Genomic DNA, 23,601 nt, shown 5'->3' with positions numbered 1-23,601 from the left:
ATATACCTCTGTAATTCTCACATGTAGTTTTATTTCCCTTTTTATATATGGGTACTATGAGAGCTCTACTCCAATCATCGGGAATTCGTCCCTCTGTCCAGGCTTTCTGAACTATGCAGTGCAGCCACTGTAGGACTCTTATACCACCATACTTCAGCATTTCTGGTTGAATATCATCTAGTCCTGCTGCCTTTCCACATTTCAAGCCTTTGATGGCTTTTTCTACTTCAAGTATGGGTATGTATTCCTGACTGCATGCATGGTCAGTGTTTTTTACCACTGTGTTATTATCACTGCTTGTTTCTTTTAGCAGTTTTTCAAAGTAATTACTCCATACTTCAAGGATATCTTTTTCTCCTGTTTTCATGTCACCTTTATCATCTCTAACTCCTTTTACAGCACTCTTCCCTCCATTTCTAAGCTTCTTCAACAACCTCCAGAATATCTTACCACCTTCTTGATATTTATTTTCTATATTCTTGCCAAAGTCTTCCCATGACTTTTGTTTAGCTAGTTTTGCACAGTGTTTAGCATTCTTGCATTTGTCTCTGTATTCTCTAAGAGCAAAAGCTAACTTATTTGCTAGGAACTTTTGATATGCTTTCTTCTTTTCCTTCACTACCTCTTTAACTTCCTGTGTCCACTATGGAGTTCTGATTTTTCTATCCTTGCAGACAACCTCGCCACATGCCTCTCTAGCTGAATCAATGAGGGTTTTCTTCAAGGCTTGCCACTGAATCTCCAAGGCTTGATTCTTGTTCTCAAACTCTTTCATTTTCTTTTCAATAATCTTTCTGTATTTTAGTCTACAGTTCACATCTGAGAGCTGCTCAACTTTTATTTGCTTTAAAACTTTCTTGCATGTTATTCTTTTCAATATGAAATTCAATTTTATCCTGCTCAAGACCAAATAGTGATCGCTTCCAATTTCAAATCCTCTGTACACTCTGGTGTCCTGCACCAGGGAGAAAACATCACTATCAACAATAACATAGTCAATGAGACTTTTCTTATTCCTTGCCTCTTCTCTCCATGTGAATTTGTGCACATTTTTATGTTGGAACATGGTGTTAGTAATAACCAGTCCATGTCCTGAGCAGAAATTCAACAGGTATTTGCCATTATTATTAGCTTTGCTCTTTTCTCCAAATTTTTCCAAAATATTTTTGTATGTCTGACAATCATTGCCTATTCTGCTATTTAGATCCCCAACCAGGACCAACTTTTCCTTTTTCATTGTGTCAGTTGCTTTTTTCTAAAGCATCAAAAAATTCCTCCACTTCTACCTTAGTAGAACCTTCTGTGGGACCATAGGCATAAATAAGTCTCATTGTCCAATTCCCCATTCTGATATTTGTCCACATCACTCTACTTGAGACTGCCTGCCATTCAAGAAGATTAGCCTCGTATTTTGTGTTGAATACTATGGCTACTCCTTCTTTTCCTTGATTGTCATTTCCTGAATATAACATTTTGTATTTATTGCTCAGAAAGATCTTGCCAGTTTTGTCTTTTTTGTTTCAGTCACCCGTATTATGTTGATCTGGAACTTATATAATTCCTCAGCTAGCTCCATTTCTTTGCTATTCAGGCTTCTCACGTTGAGAGTACTGATCTTTAACTCTGGTGATGTTGAGTTGGGGTGTGGGGTGACTTTTCGCTGTTCGCCCTGGTTCTCTGGCGAAAACAACGGGGGCCTTGTTTAACCGGACGACGTTCCAGCCGGCATGAAATTTTGTCATGTTGTACCATAATTTTCTATATTGGTTAAAGCCAATAAGAATACAATTTGGTCGGCTAAATCCCAAATTGCCAGCCCATCCTCGTTCGTTCGGTATCCAGGTAGATACCCAACCAGGTGCACCACGAGAAGGTGAGGATTTGGACAGAAGCCCTGGTTGTTTCTCTGCATTCCTTTAAAGGCTATGTGGAGGTCTCCTCTCAGTTATACAACTTTGACCCTTAAGCACTCTGAAAATAGAAGCAGATTCCTGAAATAATCTGTCATTTTTGAAGCACTCCATTTAGAGTTTTAGAGGTAGTTTTTCTCCATCTGTGTGTAAGCACCTAATACAGCTAATCGACTTTTTCCATATTGTTCTTAATTGTATATCTTAGATGTTAAATGTTCACTGTTTCCATTTAGCTGCACATCGACTCTACACATGATAACAGATATGTGAATGTTAACTTCTACCACCATCTTATGCAAATATATGGCATTTAAAAAAAAAAGAAGAGACAGATAGAGCTATCTGGAACTATTTGCCCAAATTATAATACTCCAAAAAGAATTTCAGTATATCATTAGTAGTTTCAATACTAATGGATACAGTCCTAAAAAATTTGAAAGATTATTAAACCTTACACTTAATAATAGACTAATAGAGAACAATTAAATCACTCCAAAACAGTAGTAGTGCCTTGCATTAAATGAGTCTCTGAAAAAATTTTCAAAACTATTTATTAAATACTAATTACACGCTGTTTATAAATGAGTATTAAACTAGCTTCTCTTATCCACTCCAAAAGATGAAGTTCACTCATTATCAGTTCCAGGAGTGTCCAAGATACATTGCCATTGTAAATTCCTTTATTATGGATTATAGACAGTCTGGTAGATTTTCAGCTAAATTAAGAGAACACCAAAACATACTAATCCTATTTCCATACACCAATATGGAAATGGGATTAGCAGATCATGTGCTTGATGCTTTGTATGCAGTTAGATGGAGAAAAACTTTTGTCATAGCAAGACTCCACTTCAAAAGGAATAGGTCATTCTGGAAATAAATATGCTTAATCTCTTCAGAATACTCTAATCTAAATAAATTTTGATTTAAAAAACATCTGAATATCTATGAGGCCAATCCTCTGTTTAAACTAACAAAAACTCAGCCACTTTTGATTGTACTGAGGGCATATACAGGGTGTTCGGGATAAATTTGACAGTTTCGTAAGGAAAAAGAAAATCTTCTTTGTATCTATTAAATTTAATGAATTGACAAAAAAACATTACAGGCAGAGTTAATTACAATACTATCAACAAGATTTACTCAAAATAACCACCATTAGCATCGATCACAGCTTCAATTCTGCTTCGGAACCTCGAACAAGCTGATGCTACAGTCTCCCTGGGAAGGGCCGCAAAAACTGTTTTAATTTTATCCATTAACTGGGCTTTTGTATTACTGGAAGTGCGATTGGTGTCTTTTTCAACTGCGCCCCATACAAAATAATCCATGGGGTTAAGGTCTGGGGAGTTTGGAGGCCAAACATTTGGACTGGTGAAGTCGTAGAAATTTTCAGACAACCATTTTTGACTTTTCCCAGAGGTGTGGCAAGGGGCCGAATCCTGCTGCCATACATACGGCCTACCATTGGCTACCCTTGTTATCCAGGGCTTGACTACCGTTAGCAACTCCACGAACAAAGCCCGAATTCCAATGCCAGGGTTCTTCAACACCTGTTCCTGCAGATTTGCGAGGAATTCTGCTGTACGAACGCAATCAGATCGTCTGCTAGGGATCTTTCTTCTTGCTACATCCTCGTAGTCACCATTGCAAGTCTCTAGTTCATGCCTGATTGTTTTTACTGTATTCAGGGAGCATTGGGCAGCAGTCGTAATATCCTTATTTTGATGGCGGGCACGAATCATCATGATACAAGTTATTCTCTTCCATGATTCAGGTGGGTTCCAGCTATCCATCCTTTCTGACATCTTGTATATGAATGAAGAAGGGTCCAAACTTTTAAATGAAGAGAAGTGTGTGTTAATACATGTAACTTACGGAAAAATATAATTAATTATAAATATGTCAAATTTATCCCGAACACCCTGTATATGTATCCAGAGGGCATATCAGAATATTTGTATTCTTGAAATACCTCAGTTGCTTTTGGCAACATATTGGATCAATTTTTTTTACTTGTTGTGTTATTAATAAGCCATCAAAAGTCTTTATTAACATGATTTGTACTTTTTTTTTTTAATCTCTCTATAGATAACATTATCTGTACTTTCTTATATGCAAAAGTGTAATATCACTTGAAGAAGGGCATCTCCAACTCATTAACATATCAAGTTAAGAGTCTAGTATAAGTATGAAGAAACAGCTGCACAGAAATTTTTTTTCAGTCCTTGTATGGTTAGTCCTGAGGTATACATGTGTACCTCAGGTTCAGTGAAGGATTCATTTCATTCCATGTACCTGTTTGTGCATAATAGTTTTTTTTTTTAAATAAAACTATTGCATAATTGCATATGCATAAAAGTGATTTTGAACATCTTCTATTTAGAAATGCAAACTGACACTATGTCCAGCAGTTTTAAATGGATGCTTCATTTCATGTAATTGTATCATTATCTCTTTTGGAATTATGCCTTTAATTACCTCTAACACATCAAATACAGATGCCATTTTTAGTGACTTTAAGTTCTGTTGCTCTTCATCATTATGTGTATCCTCTATTGTATCGATTAAATCTGTATCTTCTCCTCTTAAAAACACAAAGGAAATATTCTACTAGATTCTCTTCTTATTGCCCCCAAAAAGAAGCAGCAGGTTTATCTACTTTTCTTTTTTTTTTTTGAGAGAACCATTTTTGTTATAAGAAACACATGATTATGTGGATCTTTTATGTTATCTTCATAAAGAGCATCATTTTTATTTTTTATTTTATTTTTTGCAAAATTTTTCAAGATTGTTTATAATCATGCTTTCTCTGCTGCTGGGTTGATGTGAAGCAATAACAAATGGTAAGTATTAGTAAGAGAGGATTTTTTTGTATGACACCTTATACTAATACTAGTTTTTAAATTTGTGCTATTGAGTTTTCTGTTTTTTGTATGATTAGTGTGGGTTTTTTAATATGAATTTATTGCTGCTGTCTTATGTCTAATTGTGTTTGTATCCACACAGTGGCTGTCACCATTTAAGGACTACATTATTCGTAGCACACAGTCAAGGATTTCATAACATGCTATGCATATGACATGTATGTATCCTGTAGTTATAAATGGCAGTTGATTAATGAGAATGTATATGTATGCATTAATTGTAGATAAATAAACTGTAGGCAGTGAGAAATGCTTGGTGACTCAAGTGTCACGATTCTTGGTCTTCAGTAGTAGCAAAGACAAGGTTTTGGAAATGGGTGAGTGCCATCTTGTAGATACCAGATGTATATGTACTTATAGATGTGTGTGTGTGTGTGTGTGTGTGTGTGTGTGTGTGTGTGTGTGTGTGTGTGTGTGTGTGTGTGTGTGTGTGTGTGCGTGCGCGCGTGCGTGTGTGCACGTGCACGCATTAGAGAGTGAAGAGAACATTAAAGAGGTATGTATGGATTACCCTGGGCAGAGGGAAATGTTCTGATGGCTGTGATTGTGTGAGTGAATGTCAGTTGAAAGCAAGATATATGGAGAGAGAAATAGAACTGCTGAAAAAGAGATGAAAAGCATGATAACTGAGCTGAGGAAAGTGAATGAAGAGATTGATACACTAGAGAGGTTAGCTAGTGTGAGGAGCAGAAGAGCAGGTGAGAGAGCAAGTAAGGGAAAAAAGTGAGAGAATATGAGAAACAGAGAAAGAGAGGAAATCTGAGAAGATTGAGAGAGAGAGGGAGAGAGAGTGTGGGAGCAAGGGATGAGAAAAAGAGAGACTGGAAGTAGAGTAGGGAATGCCAATGAGAGAAGAATGAATGAAGCTGTTTGGACTGTCGTTTATGGCAATTTGATGATTCGGGGTGGGCAAAGTAGAGTGCCAAAGGAGTGCTTGCCTGGGGAACAATAAAGAGTGTGACAATGAAATGAGGTGAAAATCTAGAAGAGTTGATAGGGATGGTTGGTATGAATGCCTTAAGAGGTAGCTTGAGTCATGTAACAAGAGATTGGGGATTGATGTGAAGGAAAATGCAGCAGAAATGCACGAGAGGAAAGATGTAGCATGTTGTCTTGATATAGTAATGCAGAGTGAAGGAGAGGAGTGATGATAACGAATGAGATGATAACTTGAAAGTGTAAGAATGGAGATATGAAACATGTGGATGCATGGAGTGCATTTGGGGATAGAAGGGAGCTGCTTGCAAGAGATGGATTATATTTGAACACAGAACGATGCAGGCATTTGGAGATACTTGTTTTTTGGGCAGATGAGTGTGTTAGGGCAAGGAAACTGGAATTGCAGTGGCAAAATGGAGCAGGGATGGCTTCATGTGGCTTACAAGAAAGAGAGTATACACTATATTTCAGAGCCAAGTGAGGAGTAATTAATAGCAGAGCACTGGTTTTTCTGTATACAGGTGTCAGAATTATTAGAAATAAAGTTAAGAGTTTGTGGCAGCGATTGGCCCAGTATCTTATCTCTGATGATTATTGATATCAGTGAAACTTGTTAACTAAAGCAGATGATCTGACAGGGATAGAAATTGAAGGATATACATATTTCGACAGGATAGGGAAGGTAAACCATGTCGGAGTGTTACTTGTAAGAGATGAATTGTACCCTCTGAGGGTAGAGAATCAAGAGTGAAAAATGACACTAATAATCTTGAGAATATAGGGTGTGAGACTGAAGTTTATGGGACAAGATATTTAGTGGAATGCTGCAATAGGCCAGAAAATATAGATGATAATGAGGAGGAAATGTTTAGCCAAATGAGTGTGGCAAGTGCAAAGCAAGTGATTGTTATAGGGATATTCAACTATATCAATATATATGGAAAGAGCATACAGTACTAAGGGAACCGAATTTTTGGACTTATGGAGGAACAGCTAACTGTCTTAGGCAGCATGTGGTGGAAGGAACATGAGAAAAGTTTTGGACTTGGACGTAGCATCAGAGGATCTGATTGTGACTGAGATGTCATACTTGCCTCCAGTTGGTAAGAGTGACCATGTGATCCTGATTTGGAGGATGAATAGACATGCAGAAGTATCAAGACGGGAGGAATTTATATTATAATTATTATTATTCAGGCCTCCATGGAGTCAAAGGACTCATCGTGGGAGGTCCTTCCTAAGAAACACAAAGTCTATCATACCACTCCTTGAACTCATTGACCGTTCTTGCTCTCACCACTCCATCTGGCAATGCATTCCATGGTTCACCCATCCTCCATGCAAAGAAACCACTTCTCATCCTCTTGCTCACAGTTCCCTTTCGTAACTTCCAGGGATGGCTTCTTGTCATCACTCCTTCCTGCTGTTCGACCAAGTGAAAGAACTCCCTAGTGTCAACCATGTAACCACCTCTCAACAGTTTAAAAGTATCAATCATATCACCTCTTCTTCTTCTATCCACCAAACTCTGCAGTCCACATTCCCACAGCTGATCCTCATAACTATCATTGTACAGTCCTGAAGCCATCTTTGTTATCTGCTTTTGTACCCTTTCCACAGTTAATTTATCCCCATCAAATCCTGGGGACCAAATCTGAGAACAATAATCCAAGTGTGGTCTGATCAGAGACTTATACAACAGAATGATAACCCTCTTATCTCTGCAGATCAGTGTCCTTCTCATAACTGCAGCAATCCTGTGTGTTACCTTCACCACCTTTGCAATATGTCCCCTAAACTTCAGGTTTCTATCAATCATCAACCCCAGATCTCTTGTCTCCCCAACTTCCTCCAGTATAACTCCTCCCATAGAGTATGCAGCATCCCATCGATGTTTCCCAAACCTCAAGACCTTACATTTTGCTGCATTAAACTGACCCCCATTCATTTGCCCATCTATCTAGCTTATTCAAATCCTCTTGCAGGGCTACCACATCTGCATTATTACTAATAATCCTTCCCAGCTTCGCATCATCTGCAAACAACTGAATATCCCCTTGCAATCCACTGTCAATGTCATTGATATAAAGGTTAAACAATATAGGTCCTAGTACTGAGCCCTGTGGGACCCCAGTTGTAACCCTCTGCCTCCTTGAAACTGCTCCACCATACACAGCTCTCTGATACTTATCAGACAGCCAATCCTGAATCCAGTTGACCAATCTGACATCCAGACCCGTGCGTTGCAACTTAAATATCTGCTTATCATGTGGCACCCTGTCAAATACCTTTGCTAAGTCTAAGAAAATTGTAGTATATGCCTTTCCCCCATCTAATGTTCTTGTAACTTTATTATAAAAGGCTAGCATATTGCTAAAACAAGAGCACCCTTTCACAAATCCATGTTGACTCTCACAGATAACATTACCCTCATCTGCCCAATGCTGTATATGGTCTTTCACTACTTTCTCCAAGATCTTACTAACTACTGATGACACACAAACTGGTCTATAATTAGACACTTCCAGTCTGCTACTGCCCTTATGCAATGGCACTATCTTACCTTCCTTCCATTCCATGGGCACCTTTCCAGTAGCCAGACTTTCATTGAAAAGCCAGGTTAAAGGCACTGTCAGTTCCCTAGCACATTCTCTCAAAACTCGTGGTGAAATACCATCCATTCCAAAAGCTTTATTGACATCCAGAGTTCTCAGTATCTGAAACACACTCTCCTCCTGTACCTCTAAACCTTGAACCTGCCCTATCCCTCTAGCATTAAAACTGACTCCTCCAGGATGAAATACTCCAATAAAGTGGTCATTGAACAATTCCACTATGTCCTCTGCATCAGTCACTCTATTCCCATTTTTATCCCACAATATCATTCTTACACAGTCATTTCTCCTCCTACTGGCCATATAGCTAAAAAATTCCCTAGGATTTTCTTTGGTTCTTAGGGCCAATCTCCTCTCATATTCCAGTTTCGCTTTCCTTACCACACTAGTCACTCTTCTGGCCTGTGTCTTATATTCTTCATGCATCCTCTCTTCACCTGTCTCCTTATATCTCTTCCATAGCCTCTTTTTCACATGCAATTCCTGTTTAATATTGTTTGTCATCCACTTTACTCGTGGTATACAACTTACCATTGCTGCTAACATATATTCTTTTACAATTTCCCACGCACTAACGATATCCCGGCCTTCCAATTCCTCCCTCCATGAAACTTCCCGAAGTTGACGTCTAAGACTATTATAATCACCTGCATTATAATTCCACATAAGTTCCTGTCTCTTTGATACTCCTGCATGTCTATTCATTTTCCAAGTCAAAACCATATGATCACTCTCTCCAACTGGTGGGAGAGATGTCATCTCAGTTGTTATCAACTCTTCTGATGCTATAACCAAATCTAAAACTCTTGAACCTCTTGTTCTCTCTGTTACATGTTGCCTAAGACATTTGTCCCTCAAGAATTTATATGGAATTATAAAACAAACAACTATAATACACTTAGAAACTAGGCTTAAAGCAGTACAGTGAATGAAAAAAAAAATGATGTCTCTTCCTTTAAAAGAATTCAAAGGAAGAGACATCAGTATTACATGGCGGAAAGGGGGACACTTAAGAAAAAATAGTTGACATCAGTGGCTAATTGTATACCTTGAGTGAAGAAAATAAAGTGATTGGAATCAAATAGATGACTAGAGAAATTAAACAGAAATTAAATGAAAAAGAGATTATGGGAAAACATATAAAGAGAGAGGTAGAGAACAGTTGCATGAGGAATATATGTCTCATGCCGGGAAGGTGATTAGTATAGTAAAGGGAGAAAAATTAGAATATGAGAGGAGTAGGAGATCAGCTCTGCAACCTAAGAAGAATCCCAAGGAGTTTTTTTGGTATGTGGCCAGTAGGAGGAAAAATTATTTTAGATACATTGGATTACCTTGCTGGATGGAAACTTAGGTTAACAAGGCAGATGGCATAATTGAGTTATTTAATGATCACTTTATTAGAGTGTTTAATTTTGGTAAAGCAGACTTTATTCCTACAGGGATAAGGAGGGATGAAGCATTAGAAGTGAATGAAGAGAATGTATTTAGAATACTGAGCATGCTAGATGTCAGTAAGGCAAGGAAACTAGATAGAATTTTGCCATATGTTTTAGGGAATATCTGTGGAATAACCACCATTAATCTGGCTGTTTAATGAGTCTTGCATTCAGGAAAGTTCCTGAGGAGTGAAAGGAGCTGTAAGATAGTACCATTGCTTAAGGTTGGTAGTTGTAAAATGGAGTTATTAAACTATAGATAAGTTTGTATATCTCTGGCTGTTAAGATTTTGAAAAAATTGGTAGGAATTAGTATACTGAATTGGGCAGATGAGGGGGCAATATGATTTATGCAGGTCAGTATGAATTTGTTAAAGGACACTTGTTTTAGTAATCTAGTTGCCTTAAATAATAAAATAACAAGAGCAGTGGATGAAACTAGGGCATACCAGTCATTGGGGGAGGGGGGCAAAGGTTTGACAGGGTGCCACATCACAAAGTAGTATTTTAGTTGCACCATATGTTTGAATATCATGTTAGTGGATTGGAATGGTAACGCTTTCTGATAGATATAACAGAGTTGTATACAGGGAAGCCATATCAGGGAGTAGGAAGGCTACAAGGTTACATGGTCCCAGTATACTAAACCCTGTGGAAGATCCGTGTGTAGCCTAGTGGCTGTGCGCTTTGCAACCATATGACTGGGGAAGGAGTGTCCCAGGTTCAGTTCCTGTCGAAGACGTGAGGAATTTGAGGATCTTCCTCAGCCATAGCCAAGTTAGCCGGTATTGGGCACGGGCAGCAAGGTTTTTTCCGCCAGTTTATCTGGCGTTTTTCATCCTGCAAGCAGGCAAACCGGCCCCGTGAACATACACGGATCTACAGCCATAAATACTTAACCCCATGAGGGGACTCAACTCGCCCCAATAGGGATGGGGGAGAAAAAGGGAGGAAACTCCATACAAATAAATAAATATAAATAAATAAGTGACAATATTCAGTCATTTGCAGATGATGTGAAGCTTGGAGAGTTATTAGTAATAGTGCTGATGTTATTAAGAGGATGCTGGAAAGGTGAACAAATGAATGGGGACATCAGTTTAATGCAACCAAATGTAAGGTTTGAAATTTGAGATCCATAGATGGGATGCTTCTTACTCACTTAGTGGAGTTATGCTGGAAGAAGAGGAAGCAAATGATCTTTGGGTGATTGTAGATAGAAATTTGAAGTTCAGTTGACATATTGAGAAAATTATGAAGACAACTCAGAGAATTGCTGCAATATTAAGAGGACATTGACCTTGATAGATGAAAGGGTGGTGGTGGTGGTCTCATTGTATAAAGCTTGATCAAACCACATCTGGATTTCTGTGCTCAGATCTCATCACCAGGATTTGAAGATGAAATCTTGAAGAGGGCGCAGAGCCAGATAATGAAAATGATATCAGGACTACAGCGTTGGTTATGCTGACAGCATGCAAACTACGGAGTTGGTGGATAGAAGACAAAAGGTGGGAGGGGGTTATGATTGAGATATTTAAGCTGTTGAAATGTTATTATTGGATTGACACTGGTGCGATTTTTCATATGGTAGAATGAGGAAAAGGAAGTAGGAAGTGAGTAAAAAGCAAGTTTTTGCATGGCAAGTAAGAGCATGGGATGCACTACCTGACAGGGTGATAAAAGTGAAAATGGTAGATAGTTTAAGGAATGATACAATAGATTTGGTGTTGTCTAGTGTTGAGCTCCTACAGTAAGTTTTATGACTCCATGGAGGTCAAGAATAATAACAGATTACCAAAACACAAAAATATAGTAGCACAAACAACAAATTTAAGTCCTGTCTAATTCCACTACAATAGTAAGTAGAGTGGAAGTAAAGAGGAGATGAAAGGCTGCACGGAAGGGATAGGCAAGCTATTATACAGATTTTTTTAAAATCTACAGGGTGTTCTGGATAAATTTGACATATTTATAATTAATTATATCTTTCCGTAAGTTACATGTATTAACACACACTTCTCTTCATTTAAAAGCGCCTCCGTAGCGCAATTGGAAGAACGACGGTACATTGCGCCCTTCGATTGGAATAGGCCTAAGTTCGATTCTCGTCGCGACGGGAGGAATCTTTATCTGGTCGATTTCAATCGATGGTGAGTTAGCCGATCTCATACGGAGGTAGCAGGGTTTTTTCTCCCGGAAACTCGGGTTTTTCATCCCGCATACATACAAATCGGCCCTTCAGAACACACGCAATTTACAGACAAAAATTACTAGTTGTAGTGGTGTTGGAGGTGGGCGGTAGATGGCGTTGATTCGTAGTAGAGGTAAGGTGTAGAGACAGTTGAAGATGTCCTCCCGCGATGAGTCTTCGGACTCCTTGGAGGTATCAGGAATAATAATAATAATAATAATAAAAGTTTGGACCCTTCTTCATTCATATACAAGATGTCAGAAAGGATGGATAGCTGGAACCCACCTGAATCATGGAAGAGAATAACTTGTATCATGATGATTCGTGCCCGCCATCAAAATAAGGATATTACGACTGCTGCCCAATGCTCCCTGAATACAGTAAAAACAATCAGGCATGAACTAGAGACTTGCAATGGTGACTACGAGGATGTAGCAAGAAGAAAGATCCCTAGCAGACGATCTGATTGCGTTCGTACAGCAGAATTCCTCGCAAATCTGCAGGAACAGGTGTTGAAGAACCCTGGCATTGGAATTCGGGCTTTGTTCGTGGAGTTGCTAACTGTAGTCAAGCCCTGGATAACAAGGGTAGCCAATGGTAGGCCGTATGTATGGCAGCAGGATTCGGCCCCTTGCCACACCTCTGGGAAAAGTCAAAAATGGTTGTCTGAAAATTTCTACGACTTCACCAGTCCAAATGTTTGGCCTCCAAACTCCCCAGACCTTAACCCCATGGATTATTTTGTATGGGGTGCAGTTGAAAAAGACACCAATCGCACTTCCAGTAATACAAAAGCCCAGTTAATGGATAAAATTAAAACAGTTTTTGCGGCCCTTCCCAGGGAGACTGTAGCATCAGCTTGTTCGAGGTTCCGAAGCAGAATTGAAGCTGTGATCGATGCTAATGGTGGTTATTTTGAGTAAATCTTGTTGATAGTATTGTAATTAACTCTGCCTGTAATGTTTTTTTGTCAATTCATTAAATTTAATAGATACAAAGAAGATTTTCTTTTTCCTTACGAAACTGTCAAATTTATCCCGAACACCCTGTATATACTTCTGGTCATTGTTACTTACCTTGCAAGGTCAGTGTGTTGCTGCTGCTGTTGCCACAAGCTACAGTATACCAGATTAGATTTTCATTTTATATTTCTCTCATTATAAGCTCCCAATTATTTTTCCTTTTACATCAGAAAAATCTTTTGTTGTTATTGGTGTGCATATGTGTGAGAGAGAGAGAGAGATTAAAAAACATTATACTCCTCCTCCTCCTTATATGTATATTAGGCCTAATGGCCTGTTATGTTTGTATTAGGTATGGCCTATTATGATTTGAAACTGCCTCGAGGATAAGGTGGTTAGTCCTTTGCCTCCAAATGTGTCCTACGTCTGTAGACAGTTTGCCTGTTCTGGAGGATGAAAAACCCGAGTTTCCAGGTTTAAAAACCTTGATCAGTTCCCTGTTATAAGGGAATAATTGAATTGTCTAACTAGATTAAAAAACATAAGATGATTAATTACATTGACCAATAAATTTGAAATTTTGGATAAGTTAAGGAATGGAAATAGAGTTCATTGTGTTCATTATCTAGCAGTAGGTGCACTATTATTATGGATTATTATAAGATTATAAAAGTATTTGTACACCATTGCTATAGTAGTTACTGCAAATCCAAAAGCTCCACTTATACTTGTTAATCTTTATAGGCAGTATTGATTTAATCTAGATTTTGCAAGCAGTTATTTTAAAATTCATCCATTTTATTTCTTATATACAATATATTGCTTTCTTTGTGATTCAGATAGTTCATTCATATGCTCTCCTTTTTATATAAATAACTGCATTGTTGTAATAGTAAAGATACAATTATTTATATGGATTAATAAAGAATTGTAATGGTGTAGAAAAAAAAGTTAAAATTAATTTTTTTTTCATGATTTCAAATCTTTTTGCCAGTCAAATGACAAAACTGCTTTGCGAAACCTCTCTATGGCTTTACGGCAAGTTGGAAGCACTCCAGAAGAAAAACTGTTAAATATCCAAGACAGTGTGGTAAAAGCTAGGAATGCTGTTGAAATGGATTTACAAGATGGAAAGTCTTGGTGTAAGTATTTTTAACCCTCCAACTTCTAGCATAATTAAAAGAAACACACGTATTAACCACAGTGAAAATTATTTAATTGTAAATATTTCATCCTAAGTATCTTAGGATATCATACGTGTGTTTCTTTTAATTATGATCGCGCGACAGGTTTCGTTATTTAAAAAAAAAACTCCTAGCATATTTGTAGAGTTATTGTTAAAAAGGGTACATGAAAAAAAACTTAATGAAGGAAATTAGAAATTAAAACTTAATTTTTAATGGTGATGTCAAGCATTTTATTGAACTAATAACACATAATGAAATGGGAAAGTAACAAGTTTAACAAGAAATGCACATTTGAGATGTGCAGTCAAAAAAGAATTCAACCCATTTTTGAGATTTGGTTGGAAATCAGTTTTGTTTAAGATTTCTTGAGTATGATAAAGAGCCAAGAGGCTATTTTTTTCGGGCGTCGTAAATTAAGTTAAGGGGATAATAAATCCCTCATTATTTTAAAGCCGGATACGAAACTTGGAGATTGAAATCTAAGAGTTTCATGCCGAAGAACTATCGGCGAGTCAAAGCATATCCAGAGTCGTATCCGGCTTTAAAATAATGAGAGATTTATTATCTCCTTAACTTCTTGAGTATCTTAATTTCCCCTTAATTTCTTGAGTATCTTAAGTTGAAGTTCCTTAAGGCTGGGCATCTCATTATCCTTTAGAAATTATATCAAAAACGTTATTCACATTTTAAATCCCTTTTATTGACTTATGGGCCGCCCTATGTCATGGCTGGAGAATTCATTCCTTCCCCACCTTTTTTTTCTTTTGAAAACACTTATATTCTTAAAAATTGACTACCATATTTTCTAACCTGCTGAAGTAGGAGACACTGCAAGAATATGGTACATGGTAAATTCCATAGGAGAATTGGCTAGATGGGATGTAATTGATCTTGGAATATGGGATTAGAGCTGCATTGATCTCTTTCTCTCTCTCGCTCTCTCTCTCACACACACACACACACACACACAGAGAGAGAGAGACATAAGCTAAGTATTATTCTTATCAACCACAACTCTGCAGGCATACCATTAACACCAGTGGCACCTTTCAGCTTGCCAGCCCTTATTTAGTAGTCAAGGTAAAAAAAAAAGTTATTTTCTTTAAGATATTTAAAAATGATAGAAAATTAATGATTCCATGAAAATTTGTCGAAAACATTTAATTGAAAGACAGTTTACTGAATGGCAATTCATCAAATGACAATTCAATTAATGGCAATTTGTTGTAAAAGTTTAAAAGTCATAAAAGTGTTTGTAACAATATGTAATATTATCCAAGATGCAGACAACATATATAGGTAGTTATTGAGACTTGCTATAATTATTTTGTGGGATATGGAGAATTGGCTAGATGGGATGTGATTGATCTTGGAATATGGGATTAAACAGAATTTTAAATTCTGTCAAACAGAATATTAAAATAACAGAATAATGTTATTTTATAACATTATTCTGTAAGTGTAAATGCTACTTTATTATGTAGATGGTAATTTTTCTCTAGACAAAAATTTCTTTCTACCTAATTTTTTCACAACAATAATGTCAGATCAAAATTAAAACTGATCATCATTTATTCATGTATGAATAGGAAATTATGTACATAAATATTCATATAGCAAAAAAACTCATGGAGTTAAAGTCTGTTAGATGAAAGTAAGCCAGGTTGCTTTGTTTTGTGCCAAATGGTAAATGTCAGATGGTTCATGAGCCTCATCTTCAAAAAGAAGTCTGCTTATATATTGCCAAAACTGTTTCCTTGGTCTTCTTCTATGTCCATTATTTGGCCTAGAGAACAAGAAGGCTGAATGTAGGTGAAGATGAATGTCTGAGTTGGTGTCCCAACCATCTCAGTTGACTTTTTTTAATTGTTTCTGTTAGGAGTCTTTGCTGCCTTTCTTCAAGAATAACAGTAGTAGGATTCTGATCTTGCCATGTATATCCTAATATTGTTCGAAGACATGTTGTTTCAAAGCTATTGATGATATTACTTGCTTGTTGATTAGTGATGTTCCATGTCTGGGCACCATATGTAAATATAGCCTGACTGGTGGTTTGGTACAGACAAATTTTGGTATTTGTGGTGATGAGATTAGATTTCCAGATATTAGTTTGACATTTGTAGAACTGAATGGCTTTGTGCTTTCTTTTCACTTTGTCAGTTAGAATATTGATGTAGGAACCAAAGTATTGAAAATTATTTACTTCTTCAAGAATGTGGTCATTTATCCTAATATTTCCTTCTGTTCTGTTCTTTAGGACTTTTACTGCTATTGACTGCCAGCTCGATCAGTGCTGCATTTTTAATTTTAAATTTTTAATCACAATTAATAAATTTTAATCTTAACTACAAAATTTCTTTAAATTTCAATCTTAACTAAAAAATTTCTTTAAATTTCAATCTTAACTACAAAATTTCTTTAAATTTCATCCAGCTAAAACAGAATTATTAATATTTCAAAACTTCTTTGTGAAAATTTTCTAATAAAAGTGAGCCAGTTGTAACTGAGCCATGCAGATAACTTCAAGTACATTTCCCAAATCCTGAAATTTATTGAATTTACTAAGTTGGACATTTATTGCAATATATAAAAATTGCGTAAGCTTTTCAAATACTAAATATGAATAAAATTCATCTCATAATAACTGGTGTACAGGCATCACATAATTTTTAATCATCATCATCAATTTCCTGATATGTATCTTCAAGGGGCTACTGATTATTAATAATAATAATTATTATTATTTATATTTAATTAAGAATATAAGGATTCCATGCTCTAACATTAGTCCTGATTCTGATATGGTGGATGAAAAGATAAAATTAGCAAACATGTCCTGACGATAATCATTCCTAAATTGCATGAACATGGATGTTTTGGGAACACTTGCAGGGTAATAAAAAAAAAAAAAAAAAAAAAAAAACTTCTATTTTCACAATCATATAGAATCTCAAAAATGTATTAACACTATTTTCCATATTCTGTTCACGATACATTCTTTTACATATTTCTGTGTATGATATATGCTAATCAATCCAACAGATGAAAACAAAACAAGAAACTGTTGATATGTACTGCAGTAGTATTGTTTGAAGCATCCTTTGTTCTTTCTCAATAGGCGAAAGTAATCTAAGCTTTCAACTTGTTGCTGAGACAGAGAGAATTATTTCCCGGTATTTTTAAGATCAAACTTATTTCAGAAATCGCTACCAGCAATGGTAGAACACTCAAAACTAAACTTTCTTTTTTATGACACAAATGACTTTTATATAGTGAAAATATAATTATGAAATGTATTTGTAAAACTTAGAACAGTTTCAGGAGACGGCTGAACAACTAATAGAAAAGGATAACTGGTAATTAGTTTACGGAATTAACAACGCATATAAAGTATATTAATTAAAGGTAACTTTAGAAAAGGAGGACTGAAATAGTCAGATTGCAAATAAATAGTCTAGTTTTAGAAGCACCCGCTTCAAAACATAACAATATTATTTTATTTCTTTTCTCAAAACAGTAAAATGAAGTGATAGAAAATAACACAAAAAATAGTTATTTATAATTCACTTCCTGGAGTGGGGGGAGAGAGAGAGAATGCAATTGAGATTCTTCAAATGAGCATAAATTTTGAATCAATCTATACTGTATACAACAGTTTTTGTTTCATATATTTTTATTAGTATCTCTAAAGATGTCACCTGAATGTGACATCTCTGGGATTTTTATCTTCGAATAATGTCCCAGGAAAAATTTCTTGAAGGTACTATAAAGTATCTTGGAAATAATTTTCACAAACAGGAATATTCATTATTTAGTCCTGTGGTTTAATCAGGGATCCCAACATTTTTTTAATGGTAAGCTATTTTGAAATCTGTTAATGTATGATGGGCTACAGTCTAATCACTGAAAAAATCCAAAGGAGGAAAAATGTTATGCATGCTTTTCGACACAGAAAGATTTTATTTATTTCCTTACACACACACACACACACATATATGTGTGTGTGTGCAGTACATACACATACAGTTCTTTGCTTGTGAAAACAGTAGAAAGCAATATCACACTGTATACCCAAGGTCAGGAGGGTAAATCAGGTTGGAGTTAGATGGATGAGTAATATCATTAAGCATGAGCTGCAAAAAAAAAGGAAATGTTGTAGAGGGTAATATAAGGAGGAAGATGACCAGCTAACTCATGACAGCACAAGTATGTGGCAAGTAGGTAAAAGAATAACTATGGAAGGATAACTTGAATGAGTGTAGTTAGTATCCTTTCCTTTAGTGTCACACAGTGATCAGCATTCATTTCAGACAAATTATGGAAACTACAACCGTGTTAGTAATAATTAATTTCCCAACGTTTCGACCTTCATATAAGGTTATCATCTGGAGTATACACATATATATACAGAGACAAGCTATATTACATTTCAAACAGTATACCAAAGAGACAATGATTTGATAAACTGTTATTCTACTGCCCTGACCTCTAGTGGAAAAAAAAACTACATGAAAGCTATTTTCTATTTATAACATTATCTAATATAACATGAGAGTTGTTATATTAGAGTTAAGATCCTGAATTACTTACAGTCCTATTTATAATTAACTCTTGGATGAAAAGGTTATGTGGGTAGAATATGTACTTTCCATATTCTTGGGATTTTTTAGACCATCGTTACTGTTAAGATTAGAGTGGTAGATAAGAATTTCACAGGCCTCCTTAAATTTATGTTCATACCACGTTTTGGTGTGATATAAACAACAGGTGCCTTTCCAGTTAATTCTATGTAGAGTATTCAGGACATGATCAGAAAGTTCTGATTTACCATAGTTATTAAATTTAATGTGCTTTATGTTCCTTTTATCAGATAGGAATTGTGTGTCCTGTTTCACCTATATAGGGCAAATTACAGATGCAATGTATACAATAAATACAGCCCACCCTGGAGTATACTACGGTATACTCCAGGGTGGGCCAGCAGAGGAAGAAGTGAATTCTTGGATGAGTTAAATAAGTTCTTTAATTTTGCAGGTTTAAAGGTGGCATTAAGGTTGTATTTCTGTAGTATTCTGTTTATTTTATCTGATACTCCTTTAATGTATGGAATAGTTATAGTTTTATTGTAATCTAGTTTATTTTTGCTTTTAAGTGAGATCTTGTGAAGAATTTTGTTGATGGTGTTTTGGCTGTAGCCATTTTTCAGGAATGTATTGCTGATAACTTTTAATTCATCTTTAGGTTCTTACTCACTGGAGCAGATCTTCAAAACCCTGTTTTTTTTGTGTGTGTTAAGACACCTAGTTTTTGTTTTGAGTGGTGGTAGGAGTTTATGTGTATATATTGTCCAGTATGTGTAGACTTCCAGTAAACAGTGAAGGAAAGACTTGTCACATGTCTTCCTGAAGGAAGACATGTGACAAGTGTATCTAGAAAAGGAAGTGTGTTTCTGACTATCAATCTCATTTGTGAATTGTATGGATTTGTGTTGTTTGTTCAGGTGGCTGAGGAAAGTATCTAATGTCTGGCGGCCATGGGACCAGATGCCGAAAACATCTTCAACATAATCTAAGCCAGACTTTGGGTTTTAAAGTTAAAGTAATTATTTCTAACATGGTTGTAGTCTCCATAATTTGTCTGAAATGAGTGTAGATGGTAGAGAGGTAACAGAGGGATGAAATTGTTGAGCTATTTAGTGACCATGTTGCAAGAGTATGTCATCCAAGTGAAGATATTGTTATGGCAGAGGTGATGAAGACTGATGTAAGAACAGAGGTTGATGAATTAGAGGTATTAGATGAGGTATCAGCTTGCATTTTAAGAGAATGTGCAGGGGGAGGATCTGGCGATGCCTTTTGACCAGGCTGTTTAATTTAAGTCTCAGCTCTGACAAAGTCCCAAGAGAGTGGAAAGAGGACAAAATAATTTCTTTGCATAAAGGAGGATCTAAGTCTGTGGTAACAAATTATAGACTGATCATTATTTCAGGAATGGTGGTAAAAGTACTGGAAAAGTTAGTCAAAAAGGGAATTCAGGAATGTGTGGATAAGAATATTGATACTCTATTATGGGTAACATGGCTTGGCAAAGGATAGGTCATGTTTTAGTAATCTATTAACTTTTTATAATAGGGTGACAGCTGAGTTGGATAAAGTGTATGGCTACACAATACTACATGGAACGCTATATATCAACAAATGGAGATGGATATGAAACTGGTGATATGGATAAAAGGGCAGGTGACTAGTGGTGTGCCACAGGGCTCTGTGCTTGTACCACTGCTGTTTAAGTTGTACATAAACAATATAGAAAATAATTTGAAGGGAGATATTCAGTTGTTTACTGATGATGATGCAAAGTTGGGTGGGGTAATAGTTAATCAAGGTGATGTAGTGAGCTTGCAGGATGATTTAAATAGGCTGACAATATAGACAAAATATAATGGATGTCAATTTAATGTGGAAAAGTGCAAAGTTATGCATTTTGGGATACAAAAATTACAAGCTGTGCACCGCATTGAAGGAAATTGATGAAGCCAGGAATTCAGGGGGTAGTAGTAGTGAGTTGAAGTTTAGAAGGCATATTGCTAAAATAGCCAGGGCAGTGCACAGGATTATTTGGTTAAGAACACACTAACAAACTGAGATAAGGGAGTTATCATTCCTCTTTATAAAGTATTGATATGACCACATCTGGATTGCTATGCTCGGGTCTGGTCACCTGGATTTCTTAGGTATGAGGAAGTGGGTGGAAAGGATCCAGAGGAAAGTGGCCAAGATGGTGGAGTAGTCTGTGGAATGCTCCCTTTGAGGATAGATTGAGGGTTGGGGGATTGCAAAAGTTGGTTGATAGGCAAAAAATGGGGAGTATGATAGAAACATTTAAGTTACTTAAAGGATCTTATAGGATTGATGCAAAGGAAATGTTTCACCACTTGGGAACAAGAGAACCCTGGAAGTTGGATAAGAGTGTGGTTGGCAAGGGTTTGAGAACATTTTTCTCTTGGAGAGTGGTGAATGAATGGAATGGGTTGTCTGAGGCAGTTATAAGTGCTTTGTCTGTTATAGTTTCAAGGAGAGGAACAATAGATACTGTGTTAACAGTTTGGGTCTCACACGATGAGTCTTAGGACTCCATGGCGGTGCTCATGCAATAATAATAATAATAATACACACACACAAACACACACACACACACACACACACATGGAGGCCTCAAGTAAATGACTAAAAAAGTTCCATGTTTATTCTTGAGTAAATATTATGTTTTGCATAATATTTTCCATAATTATGTAAACTACACATAAAATATATGGTATACATATACAAACTGAAACATATAACATATATTTCTAAAAAAAAAAAAAGGGATATACTTCTGCATAAAATATATATTAGTAAGCTTCAACAGCATCACAGTTAATCCAATAAAAACATTCATTGAAATGATCTTTCAATGAATTGTTGATTTTTGATGGTTTGCCTTTACAAATTGTTTTTTTTTTTTTTTCAAGGAACTACCTTTCGATTAATTGTTTTTTCGATAAATTGCCTTTTGATCAGAAAATTGTTTTTCGTGAACTGAAACATACACAATAGTGTGTAATTATTGTTATAAGGGCATTTCCATTGAATTTGAAAACTCATCATGGGAAGTCCACACTTACCATTATTTATACAATGCCTGTTTATACCTCTCCTTAAACTCAATCATCTACAGAAATTCTACTTATTTACTCCAAGCAAAAAAATCTCTTACTTTCACAACTGAGAGGATATGTGGGTGTGGGTGTGTGTGAGAGAAAGAACATAGTTGGTTGCCATATCCTTACAGTTCTGTTATTCCAGTGTTTAAAGTTGCCTATCTGTGTAAGATGCTGTACTGAATTTAATGGATAAGTTATGGCAAAAATTAGTTAATATTTATTAACAAACTAACTGCAAAGATTTATATCTCTACTAATAATATATTGCTAGCCTCATCAGGGCCATGTTGGACAAGGCAAACAATTAATGTAGCAGTATTCGTATCATATAAATTCACATTTAAATAGGGATGATGAGTCTGTTAATAATAATAAATTAATTACAGGTAATAAAAATTAAATTCAGTTTACTTTATGTTTATCTTTCAGATTACTGTTTTCCAAATGTGAGAAATAGAGAATCAGTTATATTCAGGTTGGGTTTATATAGAAAGTCCTCATAATTCTGTAAACACGATCATTAAATTTCTGATAGGCAACCTCAGTGATCAGAATGAAAAGGTTACAACATTAGTAATTTCCTATTGACAGTTTTTCTCCAAATTAATTTATCATGTGTTAGGACTTCAATAATGTATCAGTCCACGTAGATCTTTTTCTTGCTGTCCTGGCAGAAATACTCATTTTGCTAATCATTCCACTTCTGTTCTGTTTAAGTGACCATGCCACCTGAGATTAACTCTGCTCACACATTCCTGAATTGTAACAGTGTCAAGTTCCTGTCTAATATCTTTGTTTTTAATATGGGGGGAGGGGGGGGTCTGGAAAGTTCTGATAAACACTTCTTGTAGAAAGGCTTATACGTTGGTTGCACATGATTACTAAATAACTTAAGGAATTCACAACGTATACTGGAATATAAATTAAAATAAACTTTAATATATACTTCCTATATTTTGGCAACGTCACATTGCCATCTTCATGGGAACATAAGATTAAGACAAGTGCACGCAGACACTGAAAACAGCAAATGAGGTCGAAGCAACGAAACTACTGTTTTTCCTAAAGTCCTGATGGTGCCCCCTAGCTGGCTATATTAGGTATTCTTGGCCATTGGGCTGAAGTTCTCAAGATGTACGTCTCCCAAATTTGGGGCAGTTTCATGCATCCAAATTTGTTGAGGTTTAGCATGTTTCTTAGGGCTGAGGCTGATTCTATGAATAGTCTTTCAAATTTATACTTGCTGCGGTGTATTTCTGTGGCATGTATCCAGAGCATGGTCTGCAAGTCCAGAGCGGCTGTACTGGTGAAACCAGTACAGCCGCTCTGGGTTGAAAACACAAGAGGTTGTTAGAGGTTGAAAACAAGGTTTCACTTGTGTTTTCAACCTCTAATTTTTTCTTGAAAAATATTTTTGTATTTGAATCTACAGTTAACCTCTGAAAACTACTTGACTTTGATTCTTTTTAAAACTTGCTTCCTTAATACTAAATGGTGATCACTTCCTATTTTGCATCCTATGTATACTCTTGTGTCCTGATCATTAAAATATCGTGTCAATAATAATAGTCAATGAGACTTTTTTTTATTTCTTTTCTCCATGTGAATTTGTGCACATCATTTATACTGGAACATGGTATTAGTAATTACTAGTCCATGTCATGAGTAGAAATCTAACAAGTACTTACCATTATTATTTATTTTTCTCTTTTCTCCAAAT

General features: G+C 36.1%; 1 protein-coding gene across 3 annotated transcripts in view; it reads left to right on the top strand.

The window, feature by feature from the left end:
* Positions 1-23,601, top strand: part of LOC150103149 (tetratricopeptide repeat protein 5-like) — a 132,142-nt gene that overhangs the window by 37,359 nt on the left and 71,182 nt on the right. For all 3 annotated transcript variants that reach the window (XM_090397416.1, XM_090397417.1, XM_090397418.1), the window contains exon 4: positions 13,984-14,131. In XM_090397416.1, coding sequence (XP_090253542.1) covers positions 13,984-14,131 — 148 coding nt within the window. The remainder of the gene's footprint in view (positions 1-13,983; positions 14,132-23,601) is intronic.

This window comes from Typopeltis vanoorti, chromosome 9 (assembly GCF_054136105.1).
Source record: "Typopeltis vanoorti isolate ZY-2024b chromosome 9, IOZ_Tvanoo_1.0, whole genome shotgun sequence".
NCBI classification, from domain to species: Eukaryota; Metazoa; Arthropoda; class Arachnida; order Uropygi; family Thelyphonidae; genus Typopeltis; species Typopeltis vanoorti.
Note: the sequence above shows the minus strand (reverse complement) of the source record. Positions and strands in the feature narration are given on the sequence as shown.